At 42.5% G+C, this 17,747-nt stretch overlaps 1 protein-coding gene and 1 pseudogene across 2 annotated transcripts in view; one reads left to right on the forward strand and one right to left on the reverse strand.

The window, feature by feature from the left end:
• The window catches only part of Cd38 (CD38 molecule), a 45,466-nt gene that overhangs the window by 24,890 nt on the left and 2,829 nt on the right, over positions 1–17,747 (forward strand). Inside the window, exons 2-7 of the mRNA XM_021162655.2 lie at positions 6,715–6,844; positions 7,808–7,943; positions 10,062–10,147; positions 12,663–12,736; positions 16,140–16,232; positions 16,544–16,630. Of these exons, the coding sequence (XP_021018314.1) occupies positions 6,715–6,844; positions 7,808–7,943; positions 10,062–10,147; positions 12,663–12,736; positions 16,140–16,232; positions 16,544–16,630 (606 nt within the window). The remainder of the gene's footprint in view (positions 1–6,714; positions 6,845–7,807; positions 7,944–10,061; positions 10,148–12,662; positions 12,737–16,139; positions 16,233–16,543; positions 16,631–17,747) is intronic.
• LOC110294427 lies at positions 13,275–15,262 on the reverse strand (annotated as a pseudogene). Its single transcript, XR_002377938.1, has one exon. The product of XR_002377938.1 is annotated as a neuronal regeneration-related protein pseudogene (transcript).

Consider the following 17,747-nt stretch of genomic DNA (forward strand, 5'->3'; position numbering starts at 1 on the left):
GGCAGAGCTCAGGGAATCCTGTAGAAGAGGGGGAGGAAGATTGTAAGAGTCCGAGGGGACAAGGGCACCACAAAACTAACAGAATCAACTAACCTGGGCCAGTAGGAGCTCACAGAGACTGAACCAGTGATCAGGGAGCCTGCATGGGTCTAACCTAGGCCCTCGGCATATAGTTATGGTTATATAGCCTGATCTTCTTGTGGGACTCCTAGCAGTGGGAGCAGGGCTTGTCTAAGCTTTGGGGACCCTTTTCCTCCCACTGGGTCACCTCATCCAGCCTTAATTTGAAGAGAGGTCCTTAGTCTTATTGTAACTTGATATGCCATGTTTGGTTGATGTCTCTGGGAGGCCTGCTCTCTTCTGAAGGGAAATGGAGGAGAAGTGGAAGGGGGTGGTGGAAAGGCCTGGAAGAAGAGGAGGGAGGGGATATAAGATATGAGAGAAAATTTAATAATAATAATAATAATTGGATTTAACAATCATATATATGTTTCCCCTTAATTCAAGACCTTACCTTTTCCTTCCCTGCTGATATTATTCTAGCATCTAGGCATGACCGTTCAGTACTAATCTTGTACATCTCCTGAGACCTAGAATCATGTGAATCATTTTTTTTTTCTTTTAGAAGCAACCCTAATAGAAACATAGGTGCAAAGTTTGGATTTTCCTGTAGGGGGCAACATTGTCTAGCAAAGACAACAACATCTGGCCTGCAAGGCAGTTCTGGAGCTGTCTAGTTGGCCATGGACAAGGCTAAGTTGCTCTGAGCTTCTTTACTTCTAAGTAAGAGACATAGTGTCCTCCGCTGGCTAGTGTGAGCTTTTGATGTGAGTATGAGTCATTGGTATCTTGGGCAGTGTTCCGCTCACAGGAACATTATGGCACGGTCACAACTGTCCGACCTTTCCTCTGTTGTTGCTTTCTGCCTTTGCTCACCTGAAGTCAGCCAACCTTGGAAAAACTCAGAGGAAAGGAAAGGCATGAGAGGTAGTGAGTGGTGGGAACAGATCGAGTGAAGCTCTGTTGGCAGGAGCAGAGGAGTAGAAAAGAGGATGTACGCGTTGACCTCCAGTCTTGACATGTGGGCTAACTTACTCTATACCAAAACCGTAGGACTCCATTTTGGAAAACAAGGAAAAAACCTGCCCTCAGACTAAGATCCTTCTTCACCAGGAAAGTCATTGTTTCAGCAAGTCAAGAGGCTGAGAGGGGCTTCTTGTGAAACTTCTGTCCAGTGCACATACTCATGAAGGCATCTCAATTGTCATGGGCCTTTGGACTCTTTTGTATCCCAAGATTGCTCACTAATGTCTAGACCAGTGGTTCTCAACTTGTGGTCTCAATCCCTTTGCTGGGGAACAACCCTTTCATAGAGGTCGCATATCAGATGTTCTGCATATTAGATATTTATACTATGATTCATATTAATAACAAAATTACGGTTATGAAGTAGCAACAAATTATTTTATGGTTGGGGTCACCATAACATGAGAAACTGTATTAAAGGGTCTTAAAGGGTCGCAGCACTAGGAAGGTTGAGAACGACTGCTTTAGACCGTAACTTAGGACCACTGGGAGCATCCTATCATTGTGTGGGCTGGGTTTGTTGCTCTCTGTAAGAAGGAAACATTCACAGCAAAGGTTCGTGGAGGGGAGGGGGTTGGCTTGGTTTTAAGAGTTTAAGGGAAGGTTCAAGGAAGCTGGCTTTTCTTGAACAGTGTCATGGAATCAACAGGATGAGTCTAATTCTCTGATATGAAATCTTGATAAAATTTTTCTCTACCGGGCTGGAAACAAGATGAAGGCCTAGGTTTGGATAGTTAAGATGCAGCAATCACTTCAATCAGGTACAAGGAAGGACTCAGCATCATTTCTTCATGTTTGTGATTTCTTTTGGTTTGGTTTTGTTTTTGTCTGTATTCACATTGCAATCTACCATTGCTTTATCTGATGTTGGTGTTGTGTCACATTGCTTGTGGTGAATTGAAGAGACTTCAGATGAGGATTGGGTATGAGGTCACATTGTTTGTGCTCTCTGAATCCAGAGCTGTTTGTCCTTCATCTCCCAGCATCTCCACAAAAACCCTGTCCATTTCCTGTCCCTGGGAGGAGGAGCTAAGGCAACTAGCTTTGCTACCAGTTGTCTTACTCTGAAGACAGATGAAAAGAAAGAAACCAGGGAACTGTCTCAGTCTCCTTATCATCTGGATGCTAGGGACCAAACAAAACCTTATTTCTCTAGGCACTTAGCAGGATGCCCTTGAGTATACTATACTTATAGCATCCGTTCCAGAAAATGTATTCCAAATCTGGAAAGTATGACTTTCAGAAAATTCAAGCAAAGTGAGGAATTCTGGGAAAAGAAAATGGAATCTTCTGGCAACACAAAGAATCAGATGACTTTACCTTCTGTTCTGATCTAAAAAGCATACACCTTATGCAGGAAAGAAAGGGGGAACTCAGGGACCTTAGTAGAGTGCACCATCTGCTTTTCATTTTGTTTGAGATCTTTCATTTCCCTTCTCCTTGACCTTGCTGGCAAAGTCTGGGCCTGGCATCCCTCTGTGGTTTGTGAGTGACTTAACAAGGACATATTTTAAAGTTGGAAAAGAAAAGTTCATTGTAAAAGGGCCACAGGCCTCATTCCTTTCACATCCTTGGGCTTCAGGATGAGGGATGGACACCGAGGACAGAAATGGTTTATTTGATAGCATCCTGGACATATAAGACTTATGGCACCCCCCCTGAAAAATATGCAACAGAGGAATGAGACAGCCTACATGCACATTGACTGATGGTCAGACAAAGCGATATACTGTTATACAGTGAAATGTTGTTCAGCCTTTAAAAGAGAGGAAATTTAATACATACGTGGAGGTTTGAATGGGAATGACCCCCACAGGCTCAAATATGTGAATTTTTGGTTTCCAGTTGATCTATTTAGGAATGACTGGGAAGTGTGACCTTATTAGAGGCGTGTCCCTGGGAGTGGGTTTTAATGTTTCAAAAGTCCATGCCAGACTCAGACTCCCCCCGCGGCCCCCACCTGCTCCTTGCAGATTAGAATGTGCATTCTTAGTTACTGCTCCAGTGTGATGCTCTCTGTCCTCTGAAACTCTCCCTCTGAAACCCTAAGCAAGCTCCCAATTAAAAGCTTTCTTCTATCAGCTGCTTTGGTCATGATGTAACCTGATCATAGCAGGAGCAACCCTAATTAAGATGTAATATAGCTGGGAACATCATGCTAAGTAAAATTAGTCATCTACAAAGATTCCAGGTTTGTGAGATGCCTATCAGATTGAAGGAAATAGAAAGAATTGTGGTAGCCAGGGACTGGGTAAAGGATGGGTGGGGTGTTAATACGGATGAGTTACAAACATCATGACTATTTACCTGAACACTTAAACAGAGTCAAGATGGGACAGAAGGTGTATCTCAGTGGTAGAGCACTTGTCTAGCATGTGTGATACTGTGTTTAGTTCCTAGTACTAAAAACAAAACAAAACAAAACAACAAAACAAAACTACCCAGTACTGTTAGGTGTCCTAGTCCCGAAACTCATTAATTCTGTTATTATAACCAAAGTAGAGTTTGCATCTTGATGATTGCAAACTAAAGACATGCACAGCTGAGAAATAAGATCAGAGAAAGAGTTGCTGCAAGCAGCAGGCTCAAGAAGAAAAGATAGTAGACACTTTGGGGGCATGCTTAGGTAAAAATTGTGAAGCATATTTTTGCAGGATTACAGTGGTGGATGAGAACAATTTTGGGGATACTCACCTTGAATCATAAAGATGGTAACCAGTATCACTTGGCATGCTCAACTGTCTTTTAAAAAAGAAAGTTTTACCTGGAAAAAGGAAAGGATATTTTAAATGTCTTACTGTAGAAGTTTGTCCCTAAAAGTTAGATCTTAACATTATTTTTAATTTGTTACAAGTTTAAAAAAATTTTCAAATACATAGAGAAATTTAAAAAGTATTAGAAAACAAAACAACAACAACAATAACAACAATAAACAAATAAAACAAAACATTATTTCCTGGAGCAGCCAGGAAAAAGACATATAAGTGCCCAGAGCTGCTCCCCTGAGTGAATATGTGAAGGACAGGGGAAAGAGGGAGAAGAGAGAGTACTTAGTGGAGAGACAGAAGAGAGGAGGGTGGAGCTGAGCAGATCATGCACTGTAGAGAGAAGTGGAACTGGATAGCAGTTAGAAACAGGCAGACATGAGGAGCCATGGTGATGTCTGAGCCTGGGTGCTACCAAGGGCCATGTCTGTTTCTGTGGCACTGCTCCAGCCAGAGTCTGTGCTGATGTCTGTAGCCAGAGTTAACACCAAAGACCATGAGGATGTCTCTTCCATGGGCTGCCACTTAAGGCCATGTTGATGTCCAAGCACTATACAAGGCTGGCTCTGCCCTTGCCTGGGCACCATGGGAGAGCTGGCTCTGGTGCTGAGGATGCTGAAGAGCTGGTCCCAGTAGAATGAGTATGGGAGATCTGGCCATGTGTCCCTCACCAAATGCAGCACTCAGATCCCCACATCTCCTCCCCTGGGCAACATCGTATAACTGGTCCTGGTAATGAGAGCAAGGGTGAGTGGCCAGAGGGCATGTGAACAGGAGAGCTGGACCTGCCCCTGGCTTGGTTAAAGTAGGAGAGTTGGTCCCAGTGGTACATGCATGGAAGAGCTGGTGAGCTGACCAACTCAGCTTCCACCTAGGCCCAGATCCAGGGGTCTGAGTTGGCCCACCGAAACATCCACCCCATCTGTGAACTGCTGGAGCAAATGAAGAGGCTGGTCCTGCAGATCCCGAGCTGTGGGCACCCCATGACACAAGGTGACAACAGGATAACTGAGAGGAGTTCCAGTGAGGGTCCAATGATGTGACAAAAGCTAGAGGCTTTGGGAAAGACCAATCAATGACTTATTGCAATGAACATTTGCAAGGAAAGATGTGTGGACAAATGCGTATACTGTGGTATACGCAATGACATGCGGCAACTTCCACAGCAAGATTTTTATTTAATTCATTTTATTTTTTGTTCTCTTTTCGGTAGGGGGAGGCTGCCGGACTGAAGGGTAAAATGGGTGGGTTTGGCATCCATGGTGTGAAATTCACAAAGGACCAATATATTTTTAAAAATTCTAAAAACCGTACTTAAAATGTATGCAAGATGTTTTTGTTATTCTCTGCAAATTACCAACTCTTCCAAGAATCAAGCCTTCCAAGTCGTGTTCAACAGTACTACTCCAGTCTTCTCTCCTGAGCAGGCAACCCTCCTCCAGTGGGTATCTTGAATCTTTATTACTTCTTGTACAGGATATAAGACCTAAGAGAAGCATAGAAATAATTTGTGAAGGGCGTGAGTGTCAGCGCTTAAATAAGAGTTTGCTGATGAGAAGGTCTGCTGTGTGGCAGGGTCTCAGGGCAGGAAAACTGCTCTTTCCCACCACGCTTCCAGAATTGGGAAATGTTCTCTCCTTCTTCCATCTTCTTCTGTTTCAAGAACTGCAGATGCTCCAAAGGAAAGATGTAGAGATTTTTATGACGGTTGGGATTTAGAACAGAGAGTTCTTGAGAAGGCCACTGCATTAATTACCAGAATGAAAACATAAACCCTGGAAGCCGGGGAGCCGCCAAACGTCTATTTTCTCAATTGCCTGTGATGGCATTCTATAAATTTTGATTGACACTAAAGTACATGATGTCATCACTTTTCCTTTTTATGTATGTAAACGGTATGGAAAGAGAGGGCACTAATGGTTTCCTGGCATCGTTTTCAAAGGCAGGTGCTGATGAACTTAAGCTTCTCTGTCTAGACTTTGGAAAGAAACCCCATCGAACCTTTCACATTTTCATTTGTATCCACTGATTCTCAACCGGAACCAGGGTCAGAACTGCCTGGGGTGGGGGTGGGGTGGGGTGGAAGTGGGGGGTATGGATGCCACTGATGATCCTGCCCAACATTACCAAGCCCGCCTGCAGTGACCCTACCTACTTAAAGTTTTAATATGACACAGAGTAATTTGACATATTTATGAGCGCAATGTGGCATTTGGCCTATGTATACACTGTATAATGAACAGAGTGACAGACAGCTCTATCGCCTCAGGCGCTCATGACTCCTGTGTGTTGGGAACATTTGGTCCTCTCTACTAGCTATTTTGAAACATTGCCCTTACTGGGGGCACTAAAGAACCTTAAGGACTTTATTTTATACAAGGTGTAGTATGAGACAGAAAATGCTGGTGGCTTCCTGTTTTCTTCTTAATGTTATTAGATGCTTGGGTCATTTTAATTTCACAGAGCCTCAGCCCCAGGTAATTTCCAACTCACAGGGACATTTTACATGGCTAATAGGATGGTGTCAAGAACTGACTGCCCCTGAGTACATGATTCCAGATGAAGGGTATTTCTTGTTGCTATCTGTGTTCCAAAAATATTTTAAAAACTTTTTCAATGTCTTTCTTTTTTTCTTTTAATTATTTTTATTTTATATGTTTCTAAGATTGATATTTATTTTATATGTAGAGTTGTTTTGTCTTTTATATATGTTCATGCACCATGTATGTGCAGTGACTGTGGAAGCCAGATGGAGGTGTAAGCTCTGGAAACTGAACACACAGTTGGGAGCCACTGTGAGCCATCTCTCTCCAGACTCTTCAAAAATATTTTAAAAATCTGTTTTCCATCTTTCATTTTATAGAGATCATAACTGCCGGGAAATACTGAGTACATTCAAAGGAGCATTTGTTTCCAAGAACCCTTGCAACATCACAAGAGAAGACTATGCCCCACTGGTTAAATTGGTCACTCAAAGCATACCATGTAACAAGGTAATGAGGGCGAGTAATTCCTTTTAAAATTGAGAATGAAAGTCAGAGGGAAGACATCTGAGGACCAATGTTAGGAGGCAGACAGAAAGGAGACCTTGGCATAGGCATCATTTGATTTGGCTGGTGGGGTCGGAATGGTGGTGGTGGGGCTTTGGAGAACTGGTGTACCATCAGTTTAGGACATCTGGGGAAGGAAGGAAGAGAGAGATGGGGACACAGAGGAAAGACAGAATCTAGCATCAGTTCCATCCACACAAGCGAGAGTAACCCAAATTTTTGTAATTATGGAACTTTCCCCTGGCTTCTGCTAATAAGAAAGGAGTAAACCACAACACAAGGCGAAGTTCCATTAGAAGAGCGATTTTCTTACATCTTCTTAGCTCTTCAGAGCCATCCTATGGAGGTGAGGCGCAAACCAGGTAAAGAGGCTTTAAAGTGACCAGCTGGAATGTAAATAGGAGACATGGAGTCGGAGAAACCCAGTGTTTGGTTCTTTGAGTATACTGGGAAAGGTCTACCACAAGTTACAACTCTTACAAAGCCTGTGTTTAAAAGAAAATTCACATGTCCAAAACTAAGTGAAGTCCCCAAACCCACTCACAATTATCAGTGCTCATCCTGTGGTTAGTGAGCTGGAGATTTCTGGGGCTGTTTCCCCAGGAGCCTCAGTACAGTGCTCTGAACAGAGGAGGTCTGTGGTAGACAATAACAAAACTGAATTTATATTAGTGCATGTCATTTATTCTGATGGTTTCTATATTTTTATTTATAAAGGTATGTATGTATGTATGTATGTATGTATGTATGTATGTATGTATGTATGTATTATGGATTATGTATTGTAGTGCTGGGGAAGGAACCTAGAGCCTCATGTGTGTTAGCACTCAATCTACTGCTGACCCACATCTCTAACTCTTAGATTTATTTTTGGACCTACTAAATTGTGGTTTTGTTCTTTCTCAGACTCTCTTTTGGAGCAAATCCAAACACCTGGCCCATCAGTATACTTGGATCCAGGGAAAGATGTTCACCCTGGAGGACACCCTGCTGGGCTACATTGCTGACGATCTCAGGTGGTGTGGAGACCCTAGTACTTCCGGTAAGGATCTGAACCACTTAGGATGGCTCAGGGTGAGTGGGAAGGGAGCTTTGAGCTGCAAGGGAACTTGAAAGGTCAATAGGCATATACTCTAATGCCATCAGTGACCTTAGTGACAAACTGGGCTCTAACAAAACAAAATAAATCACTGTCCTCTTGAAATACAAGCTTTGGGGTTTAGGGTTGATCTTCAAGGGATAGGTATACATATAGGTGAAACATCACCATAAGAGGGGAAGCAAGAGAGAGTGAAAAAAGCCAAGGTCATTTTTTTACTCCTTTTTGTGATCACTAATCTAGTCCCATCTCCCAATCTCCAGAAAAAGTCTTTAATCCATTCATGGATTAAAAATCCATTCATGGATTAAAAATCCATTCATGGGGGTAAATTTCCTCATGAGCCCAACTCCATTTAGAGGTCCCATCCACAAAACACATTGCAATAGAGAATTCAGCTTAATGTGAACATTGGTGAGGCACACTCTATCAAGCCACAGTGCTAAGGCTGTGAGGTAAGACATCCCCAAATCCAGTTTCTCCCTCACTTTCCCTCTCTACATCCTTCCTGTTCTCCCCTTTTCCTGCCTCTTCCACTTTCCTCTTTTCCCTCCTCCCTCTCCACTTCCTCTTTCTCTTCTGCACTTTTAGCAAGAAATCTCCTCCTTAACCTTTATATATGTATTTACACACACACACACACACACACACACACACACACACACACACACAGACACATATACACGTTATATATTCTTGAACATAACTCTAAGTCATTTTTTAAAAAAATTTAAATTAAAATTATATATACTTTTTTATCTGTACAGAGTAATGTTGGATATAAATAGACATAGTGAACTGATTGTTATCTGTGAGCTATTTAACATGGACAACTTTGGGTACCGTCTTAAGGTGATCTCTTTCTTTCCCCTTCATAGCCAGTGACGATCTAATAGCCTAGAGTGCCAGCCATCTGTGCATCTCCCCTCACACTGCCTTAGTCTAGCACCATCACACCCTCTCCATCCTGCTGGGAATACTATAAGGTTTTACTGGTCACTCTTTACCCTCCTAGGTCAGTCTCCATCTGACACCATAGAGTTTTTCTCAGAGTGAAAATGGGATGATGTTGATCTCCCTCTAAAACCTAACAATCTCTCTTTTGACTCTAGGCTAATGGTCTAAAGACCTGACCTCTGTGTTTCAGATGCCTCACCTTCTCATTCCCTTCTCCATCCTCTTTTCTGATCAAAGCTCATCATGGCTCTTTGCCTTTGCATGTGCCGTAGGCACAAGATGCCCTTCTTTTTAGAGTCTGTCTGAAGACAGTGATTCTTCTTCAAAGCAAATTTCAACGTGAATTTTTTTCTGGTAATAGGGCACAACCGAAGTTAATCTGTCTCTGATTATTTGACTTCACTACATCACATGTCCTATGAGGCAGGGCTCCTACCTGATTCAACCCTCTATTTCCAGAACCTAACCTTCAGTAAATGTTTATATATATATATATATATATATACATATATATATATATAAACATTGCATATATATATATATATATATATATATATACATGCAAATAACCTTGAGAACAGTGTCATAGAAAGCATGCATCTACTCTATACTTTGCACCACACTAAGGGCTGAACCTGTTTTGGTAGGGTTGACTATAGAAAGCCTGAGATCACCTGAGCCCCCAAATTTATGAAGATTGAGAAGGAAACTCTCCATAAGAGAGAATTGCCAGGAATCAGAGGACTATCTGGGGGAAATTGTCTTCTTCCCGAAAAGGCCTGGCCTTCTCCCTAAGTGTTCCTGGACTCCAGGGGAGTGAGAGGGGCTGGTGTCTTTAGGGTGCACTTTTGTTGCCATTTCCCAGAATGGTGAGTCAAACCCCATCACAGTGTTCCTGTCTGGGATCTGGACGGGGAGGTAAAAAGTTGGAAGGAAATCAGGGGACACTTAGTTAAATTGGGTTGAGCTGTGTCCATTCTCCAGCCTCTGTCTTGGCACAGATGCTGTTGGAAAGTTCTCCTATGGGGATTGGACAGCCAAGAACGGAGCCCAAAGGTACATTTCCTTTCCATTTAACTGTTTTCTATAAACTATGTGTTTTAGATATGAACTATGTCTCTTGCCCACATTGGAATGAAAGCTGTCCCAACAACCCTATTACTATGTTCTGGAAAGTGATTTCCCAAAAGGTAAGACCCAAATAGCTAAATTCTAGAGTTTTGACTGAAGAGACTGTTCAGTCCATGACTGGTTGACTTCTAGCCCTTTGGGTGTGTGTGTGGGGGGGGGGTACAGATCATTTTAGGTGTGAAAGTATGAGAGGAAAACATGCCAGAAGATTTTCCTACACAACTTCAGAACACCCAGGAAGGCTTGGGAGCTCAGGGGAAGAAACCCAACCCAGTGAGGGGGTGACACTCACTGGCTGCATCTACCAGGATGCTAGGCTTGGCTTAGTCCTGGGACCCAGGTATTGACTTGATTTCTGGAACAGACTTAATAATTGGCATTTGTAGACCACTTGATGTGTGTCCAACTCTTTGCAGGAGTTAAGAACTCTAGCCTCACAACAACCATATGAAACACCATCAATATCACGACTACATGTAAAAATCTTTTTTAAAATTTACTTAACTTTATTTTTATATGCATTGGTGCTTTGCCTGCATGTATGTCTATGTGAGAGTGTCAGATCTTGGAGTTACAAACATATGTGAACTTCCATATGTAGTGAAGTCACTAGGATTTGAACCCAGGTTCTCTGGAAGATCTGTCAGTGCCCTTAACTGTTGCACTATCTTTCCAACCCCCAAAACCAATTTTCTTAGACATTCTTTAAGACATTTAAGTCTGTAAGACATTCTTACATTCTTTATTTCATCTTCACCAAATGGAAATTAACATATACCTAGTCTAGACAGCTATTGGTGCATTCAAATAAAATATCAATATCTTGTTAAGTAATGGAACCCACCTATACAACAAATGTTTATTGAAGACTTACTGCATGTTTTAAAAACTCAAAGACACTGTATATTTTTGTTTGCTTGCTTTTACAGAGAATGTTTTCCATTTGTGTTATCACTTTGGGATATGTTTTACAGCCACATCATCTCTGAAACCTCCTACAGCAGTTCATGTTTTATATAAACTAAATGCTTCCTTGTATCACATCTCAGCCTTGGTACCAAGGCTAAGATGCTGAGGGTGATTGGAGGCACCCTGGCTTCTGAGACACTGTGCACCTGCACCTTGTTCTAGGATCTCTTTGAGGAAGACAAACAAACTAGTCCCTCTTTTTGACAATAAGGATAGTTCTTCTTACAGGTTTGGATTCCCAGATCACCTTGTTAAGTTGTGTGACCTTGAGGCCAACGGTGCCAATGCTTACTTTGTGTCAGAGGACTTGTGAGAATTCTCCTTTATAGGGTCTAGGACTCTTCTGGGTCAATGCTTAATGATTAATCATAAGAATTAGGACTAGGTCCCTCTGTGGTTACACAAGTACCACTGGACTTCATAATAAAGCTCTAAATCTATCTGTAGTGTAGAAGTCACCCGAAGAATAAAGTCCAGGTTCCCCAACAAAGTACAAGGCCATCTATGAACTGAATATTCAATATCGACTGCAACTTTCCCCACAAACTACTGTTCTCCTAAACCAAGGGCCCCTTCCAGTCACAGCTTCACCAGTGGAGTCCTGACCGCTCTTTGGGATGTGGGTTCTGTTTGCTATACAGCACTTTCCTAGTGTCCAGTGCAGAGTATCTTCTTTTCTCCTGCCATCCTTTTCATCCCTGAAATTTTACTGAGTAAAACATACCTGTGTCATGCACTAGGTATAAAGCACTGAAAGTTCTAGAAGCACATAGGAATCCAAGCTTTGTTCTCACAAAGCTCTTCGTACTGACGGCTAAAACTGTTCAACCCGCCATAACAATGAAATGTTGTTAGGCAACGTGCACAGATGTCGTGGAAGAAAACCCAAGTCCCAGAGGTCTGTCTCCGAAGGAAGCTGAGCAGTACTCTGTTCACATGGTGACCTCCTGTGCTTAGCATACCTCCCAGCTGAAAGTTGGTTGCATGAAGAAATAAAACTCCTTGTTCAACCATGTTCTTTTATTCAAGCACCACTCCCTCCCTCTTTGTGCCTTTCTAGAACCTCAGGATCACTGCCTCTTACCTGGGCTTCCCTTTCTACACTGTTCCATCTCCCTAACCCCTAAACTGTCCACCTTACTTCTGCTAAATAAGATGTAGCATCTACAGAACATGACACCAAGTGAGTGCTTTCATTCATGCAAATTGCCATGGCTGCATTAAGAATTCATACAAAGTAAATTCTTCCAATGGCTGAAACTATTGGATAGATTCACCATCCTTGTACTAGAACTAGGGAGGCTATTCTCTCTCCCTCTCTAGTTAGTACTAAGTACTCTTTGGATGGAATCGCTGAAGAATAATGATGAACTTCCTTTTCTTCCACCTCTTTCTCTTCCTCCTCCTCTTCCTCTTCTTCCTTCTCTTCTTGGTTTTGGTTTTTGACAGGGTTTCTCTGTACAGCTTTAGCTGTCCTGGACATCACTCTGTAGACCAGGTTGATGCCAAACTAGCAGAGATCCAACCACCTGCCTTTGCCTCCCAAGTGCTGGAATCAAAAGTATGTGTCACCACTCAGTCTGGCTGATGGGTTTCTTTTTTAAGTTTGCAGAAGATGCCTGTGGTGTGGTCCAAGTGATGCTCAATGGGTCCCTCCGTGAGCCATTTTACAAAAACAGGTACTCCTTTCTTTTCTTTGTGCAAGGGTTAACTATCACAGCTACTATAGTCTCCTATTGGACATGGCATTCCTAGAAAGGATGTACTTTCCATGTTTCATATCAGTCCTGAAGTGTTGAGCTTTTAAAAGGGAAAGCTTATGGATTCGCTTCTTTCTGGGTCAGTGTTTGGTCTGGTTCATCTAAGATCCTCCAAAGTTCCTAAAGGCCATTGCAGGTTCCCAGTCATTGCCCTTGACTTTTTGAGGTCTCACAGAATTTTCTCAGCTTTCTTTCCCCCTGCATTCTGTGCTCTCATTTCATCGATACTGTCTACCCTGCCTCTACCCATCTCCCTGTTAGCATCCTCACCATGGCTCTCTCCTGTGTGAAGAGCAGGAATCCCATGTCACTGGAACATCAGAAACCATGCAGGGCTGTGATCCTCCTCCTCCTCTTCTGGAAGTGTTTGATAGCAAAGCCCTGTAGTGATATAATGGTGAGGACACCAGAGGTCCTTATACATACTATATGTGACCTTGTTTTTTTTTTTTTTACCTTATAGCTTGCATATTTATTGAACAAATCCTACTAAAATAGCTAAAATACATTGGGTACTTATGAGAGGACCACGTTACAAAAGCCTGCATTTTCGGCAGCGCACACTGCAATTCTACATAATGCCACAAATGCACAATACTGTTTCCTTGCTTTATTTACATAGCTGATATACCTACCCTAACAGAGGTGGGGGTAGCGAGAATGNACAAGAAACTCAAGCCAGAGGGGAAGCGAGAGAAAGAGCGAAGAGGGACAGTGCATGCNTCATTGGTGTTTAACAGTCAGAAGCGCAAACAGTTCAGAACAAGGCCTGCCCTGTCAAAGGAAGAGCCAAAGACATTATATAAAAATTAAGGTGGGCTTTCAGTCTGGCTAACACAACAACATTCTGTGAGGAGATGGCATTGTCAGATTTTATTTTTGTTTATCCATTTCATTGGGAGCAAGGACAAAAATGTAAAATCTACACCTTGCTTATCAAAACCACCCCAAAAAGGTGTTTTGCCTTTCATCATCATCATCACCACCACCACCACCACCACCACCAACAGCATCGTCATCACTATTGTAATCATCATCTTCATCATCACTATTTTGTAAAGACATTTTTCCAATTTCAACTTTGGGAAAGGGATAATTTTCAAATTCCTACTCAAATGCCAGCACTTTGGATTTTTTTTTCCCACATGGCACTTATTAAAAGAGTGGACTTTTATCCCCCCTCCCCCAATATCTAGTCAAACAAAAAGAATCCAAAGAGATAACCTCAGAACGCCTGGAAAAAAATTATTGCTTTTCTTTTTCTAAGTCAGGCAGGTGAGGCTGCAGAAAGGAAGAGATCTGGTAGGTCAATTACAGTTTTGTGATTGCTCCCGCTACCGTGACTGCACATCCACCAGGGCCAGTCACGAGAGGACAGCCTCTCACACTCTTGGTAGCATCCANTCAACCTACAACACTGAAGAAGAAAGCCACACTCAAGACACAAGGAAAACAAGTCAGTCCAGTCTAGAGAAGAACATTCCAGGAAACAAAGTACCAACACCTTCTTAGAACATGGAAATAAAAAACAACTCCACCAGAGCTACCTCGCCAAGGAGCATGTTGAAAGTCCAAAATAGCACCATTCATCAGTGTCTCAGGCCCTGTGGCAGCGTCTCAGTCACTTACCACAAGGAAACAATGAGTTTCAAACTACTTCTATACATCAAAAGAGCACATGGGTAAAATATAGATATACAAACAATTGATGAACATAAACTACTAGGCTTGTTACATCTAAATGAAGAAAGAAAAACTGTGGGGGGGACTCTCAGCCTCTGCAAGAAGCAGTCGGGAGCTGTGTGATGAAAGGCAGGAGTGGACCAGTCATCTGAGCGCAGTAGGAGTTTTGAGTTGTGGAAGACATTGTTGTAGCGAACCAGGCCTGAAGGCCCACCTGTAGGGGGTTGTAAACGTGGATTCACAGTGTGAAATTCTGAGCGTTTTCACTTGAGTCAGAATGATTAAAAACTGGTTTGATGAAACCTATTTGTCCACTGTAAATTCTCTAAAGCCAGGCTTAGAGTCCCATAGTTTCTTCTTATAGTTGATGATTTACACAGAAAAAAAAAACCCATATATGATACCAAGACCTCATCAAAACCCCATACACCATATGCAATACAAATGGAGGTGGGACGATTAAAAAGGGTGGAGGTAACTGGTAGCTGGAGAGGTGAATTCACGGCTGCCTGGTGGAGTCAGCGAGGCAGCACCAGTCTCCTCCATCTTCTTGCGGTTCACTTCCTTAGGCACAGGAAGTCTTCCCTTAATAAGACCTCCCTCCATTTCCTTGTATGGAAACGGTTCTTGGTTGACCCAGACCAAGAGTTCCGGGTAGTAAACCATTTTGAGAATCTTAATAGTCTTGGGCTTCTATTCTCCCTTTCTTCAGTCCAGGGAGACCAACAGACAAAAGCCCCGCTCCCTGTTCACTCTCTGCTTTCTACACTAGGCAGGAATCGGCGGCTCGCGGCCCCGGCCCCCCCCCCCCCCCCCCTCGCTGTCGCTGCCGTAGGGCACAGGGCCCCGGGCTATATGTGACCTTGTGCAGGCATCTAGCCTCTAGGTTGAGGATGCATAGAAAGAAAATGAGATAAAGTGTGAACAGTGTTGAACTCCGTGCCTATTGAAAACTCTCTAGTACATATTAGCTCTTTTTTTTTCTTTTTCATTTAATCCTCAGGGCTGAGTTGGCCCACACTCAAGCGTTCCTTCTCTGGCCTCCTTCTTGTCTTAGTTTCTATCATAATCATGGTCTTATTCTCTAATCTTTCTCTGATGAGAATGCTTCTAAAAATGAGAGCACATATTAATTTTCTCCAGGCACTGTAGATACCCTCAATTAATTGTTCCTTTCTTTTGCTTTAGTATTTAATATTATAAAGCCACATTTACCTTTTTTCCTTCTTCTGGACCTCTTTTTTTTTTGGGGGGGGGGGGCTTTGGGTGAAAGTGCTGGTGTTCAAAATCTCACCCTCTGATGTTGAAGACCCAAGTCCCTGCCTCAGGATGGGTAGCTGTCCACACTAACAAGAAAGGATCTAGAAAGATGTTGTTGAATGGACAGTCTCTGTTTCTACCTAGCTCTCTGGTAATGCTACTCTTTGCGCAGCAAGTATTTTTTAATGTATCAGTCAGCATCGATGTATAGTTAAAACTCTTATCTTGAAAATCTCATAACCAAGAGTCATGTTGAAAGAGGAACAGTGGGAAGCAAGGGAGGTTCTCTTTAATCGTGTGCAGCAGTCTGGATTGTAACAGGAGGTATGGATGCCCTGAGCTTTGCCTTGAGGTCAGTTATTTACCTCTTCTGTTTCAGCACCTTTGGAAGTGTGGAAGTCTTTAGTTTGGACCCAAATAAGGTTCATAAACTACAGGCCTGGGTGATGCACGACATCAAAGGAGCTTCCAGGTATGTTATTGCTTAGTAGTGGAGTGATGGTCTATGACTCAGCCTGCAGAAGGAATCCAAGGTCACGGGAACACACTGGGAACAGACTGGCTTAGCAAATGAATGGGGCTTACACACTTGGCCCTCCTTCTAGTCTCTAAATTCTGTCTCCACAAAGGACAGTGACTGCTGCACACCTTTGCTCCTGGTGACCAAAGAAGCCCCAGAGAGGGATGTCTGCCTCACCTCTACTCAGTGCTGCTTCAAGAGGCAGTAAGAGAGACTCAGAGAGTGTATGAAATAGCTTATTATTTGAATATGTTCTTCCCTAGTAACGCATGTTCAAGCTCCTCCATAAATGAGCTGAAGATGATTGTGCAGAAAAGGAATATGATATTTGCCTGCGTGGATAACTACAGGTAACTGATTTCTTGGGAACAAAAGAGCTGTGTGCGCTGAGAGGGCTTTAGGGATCCTCTCAGGCCTTGGTGGTGCTCTCACTGGTGTGACACATGATGGTCTCTGCCCTGCCACCAAACCTAGCTTGTTTCCCTAGCCAATGGCCTAAATCTGGCTGGCTGTCCTCCGTTCCCTGCCTCCTTGCCTGCCAGCCCTAAGTGATGTCTTGACTTACAAGCTGACTGATGCCCAGAGTACACATTTCTTTCTTGCTTTACTGCTGTATTTCAGAGGAGCAGAAATATGTTCTGCCAGGGCCTTTCTCCCAAGTTTTAAAATCCCTTGACTGGCTATAAATTTGCATGTGAAATCTCCTTAGTTAGATTCAGATGTAAGTATCTAATATTTGGCAAATTTCCACATGAGAGTCTAACAAGATTTATCATTCTAGATTAAAAGCAAAACTGATATAAATAAATTCTTGAAGAAAATTTACCATTAACCCATGGGCAGGTATATTGTCTTTAAAGTAACCTTTATCTTTAAAATGTCAAGACCCCCTCATAGTTTTTAACTATGTTGTGACCAATGATACAGGCAGGGACATCTTCCTCTACAGAGAAGCACTTTTGGAGCTTTTCCTATGAGGAATAGCTTCCACCAAAACTAAAGCTTTATGTACAAGCTAAAGAGTAGGAATATATATTTTTAATCTCTTCATGTCACCTACCATCAAAGATAGGCTTAAAAGATGGATGGCTCATTTCCCAGATGACCCAAGCTCCTATCAGCTCTCTGTTCTTTGGAAACTTCCAAAAATGAAAACAACAACAACAAAAACAAAAAAACAAAGACAAAACCAACAAAACCCAAAAACTCTCAACATGCATCAGTTAAGTGCAAAAACAAAAGAAAAGATCAACTATAAGAGAAACTCTCTAGGTAGCTGACTAAGCTAATTCATTCACAGATAGTTTGCATCAAAAAGAAGAATTGGGAACAAAACACCCAGGGAAGGAGTTACAGAGACAAAGTTCGGAGCTGTGATGAAAGGATGGACCATTTAGAGACTGCCGTATCCAGGGATCCATCCCATAAGCAGCTTCTAAACGCTGACACCATTGCATACACTAGCAA

This window comes from Mus caroli, chromosome 5, assembly GCF_900094665.2.
Source record: "Mus caroli chromosome 5, CAROLI_EIJ_v1.1, whole genome shotgun sequence".
Lineage (NCBI taxonomy): Eukaryota > Metazoa > Chordata > Mammalia > Rodentia > Muridae > Mus > Mus caroli.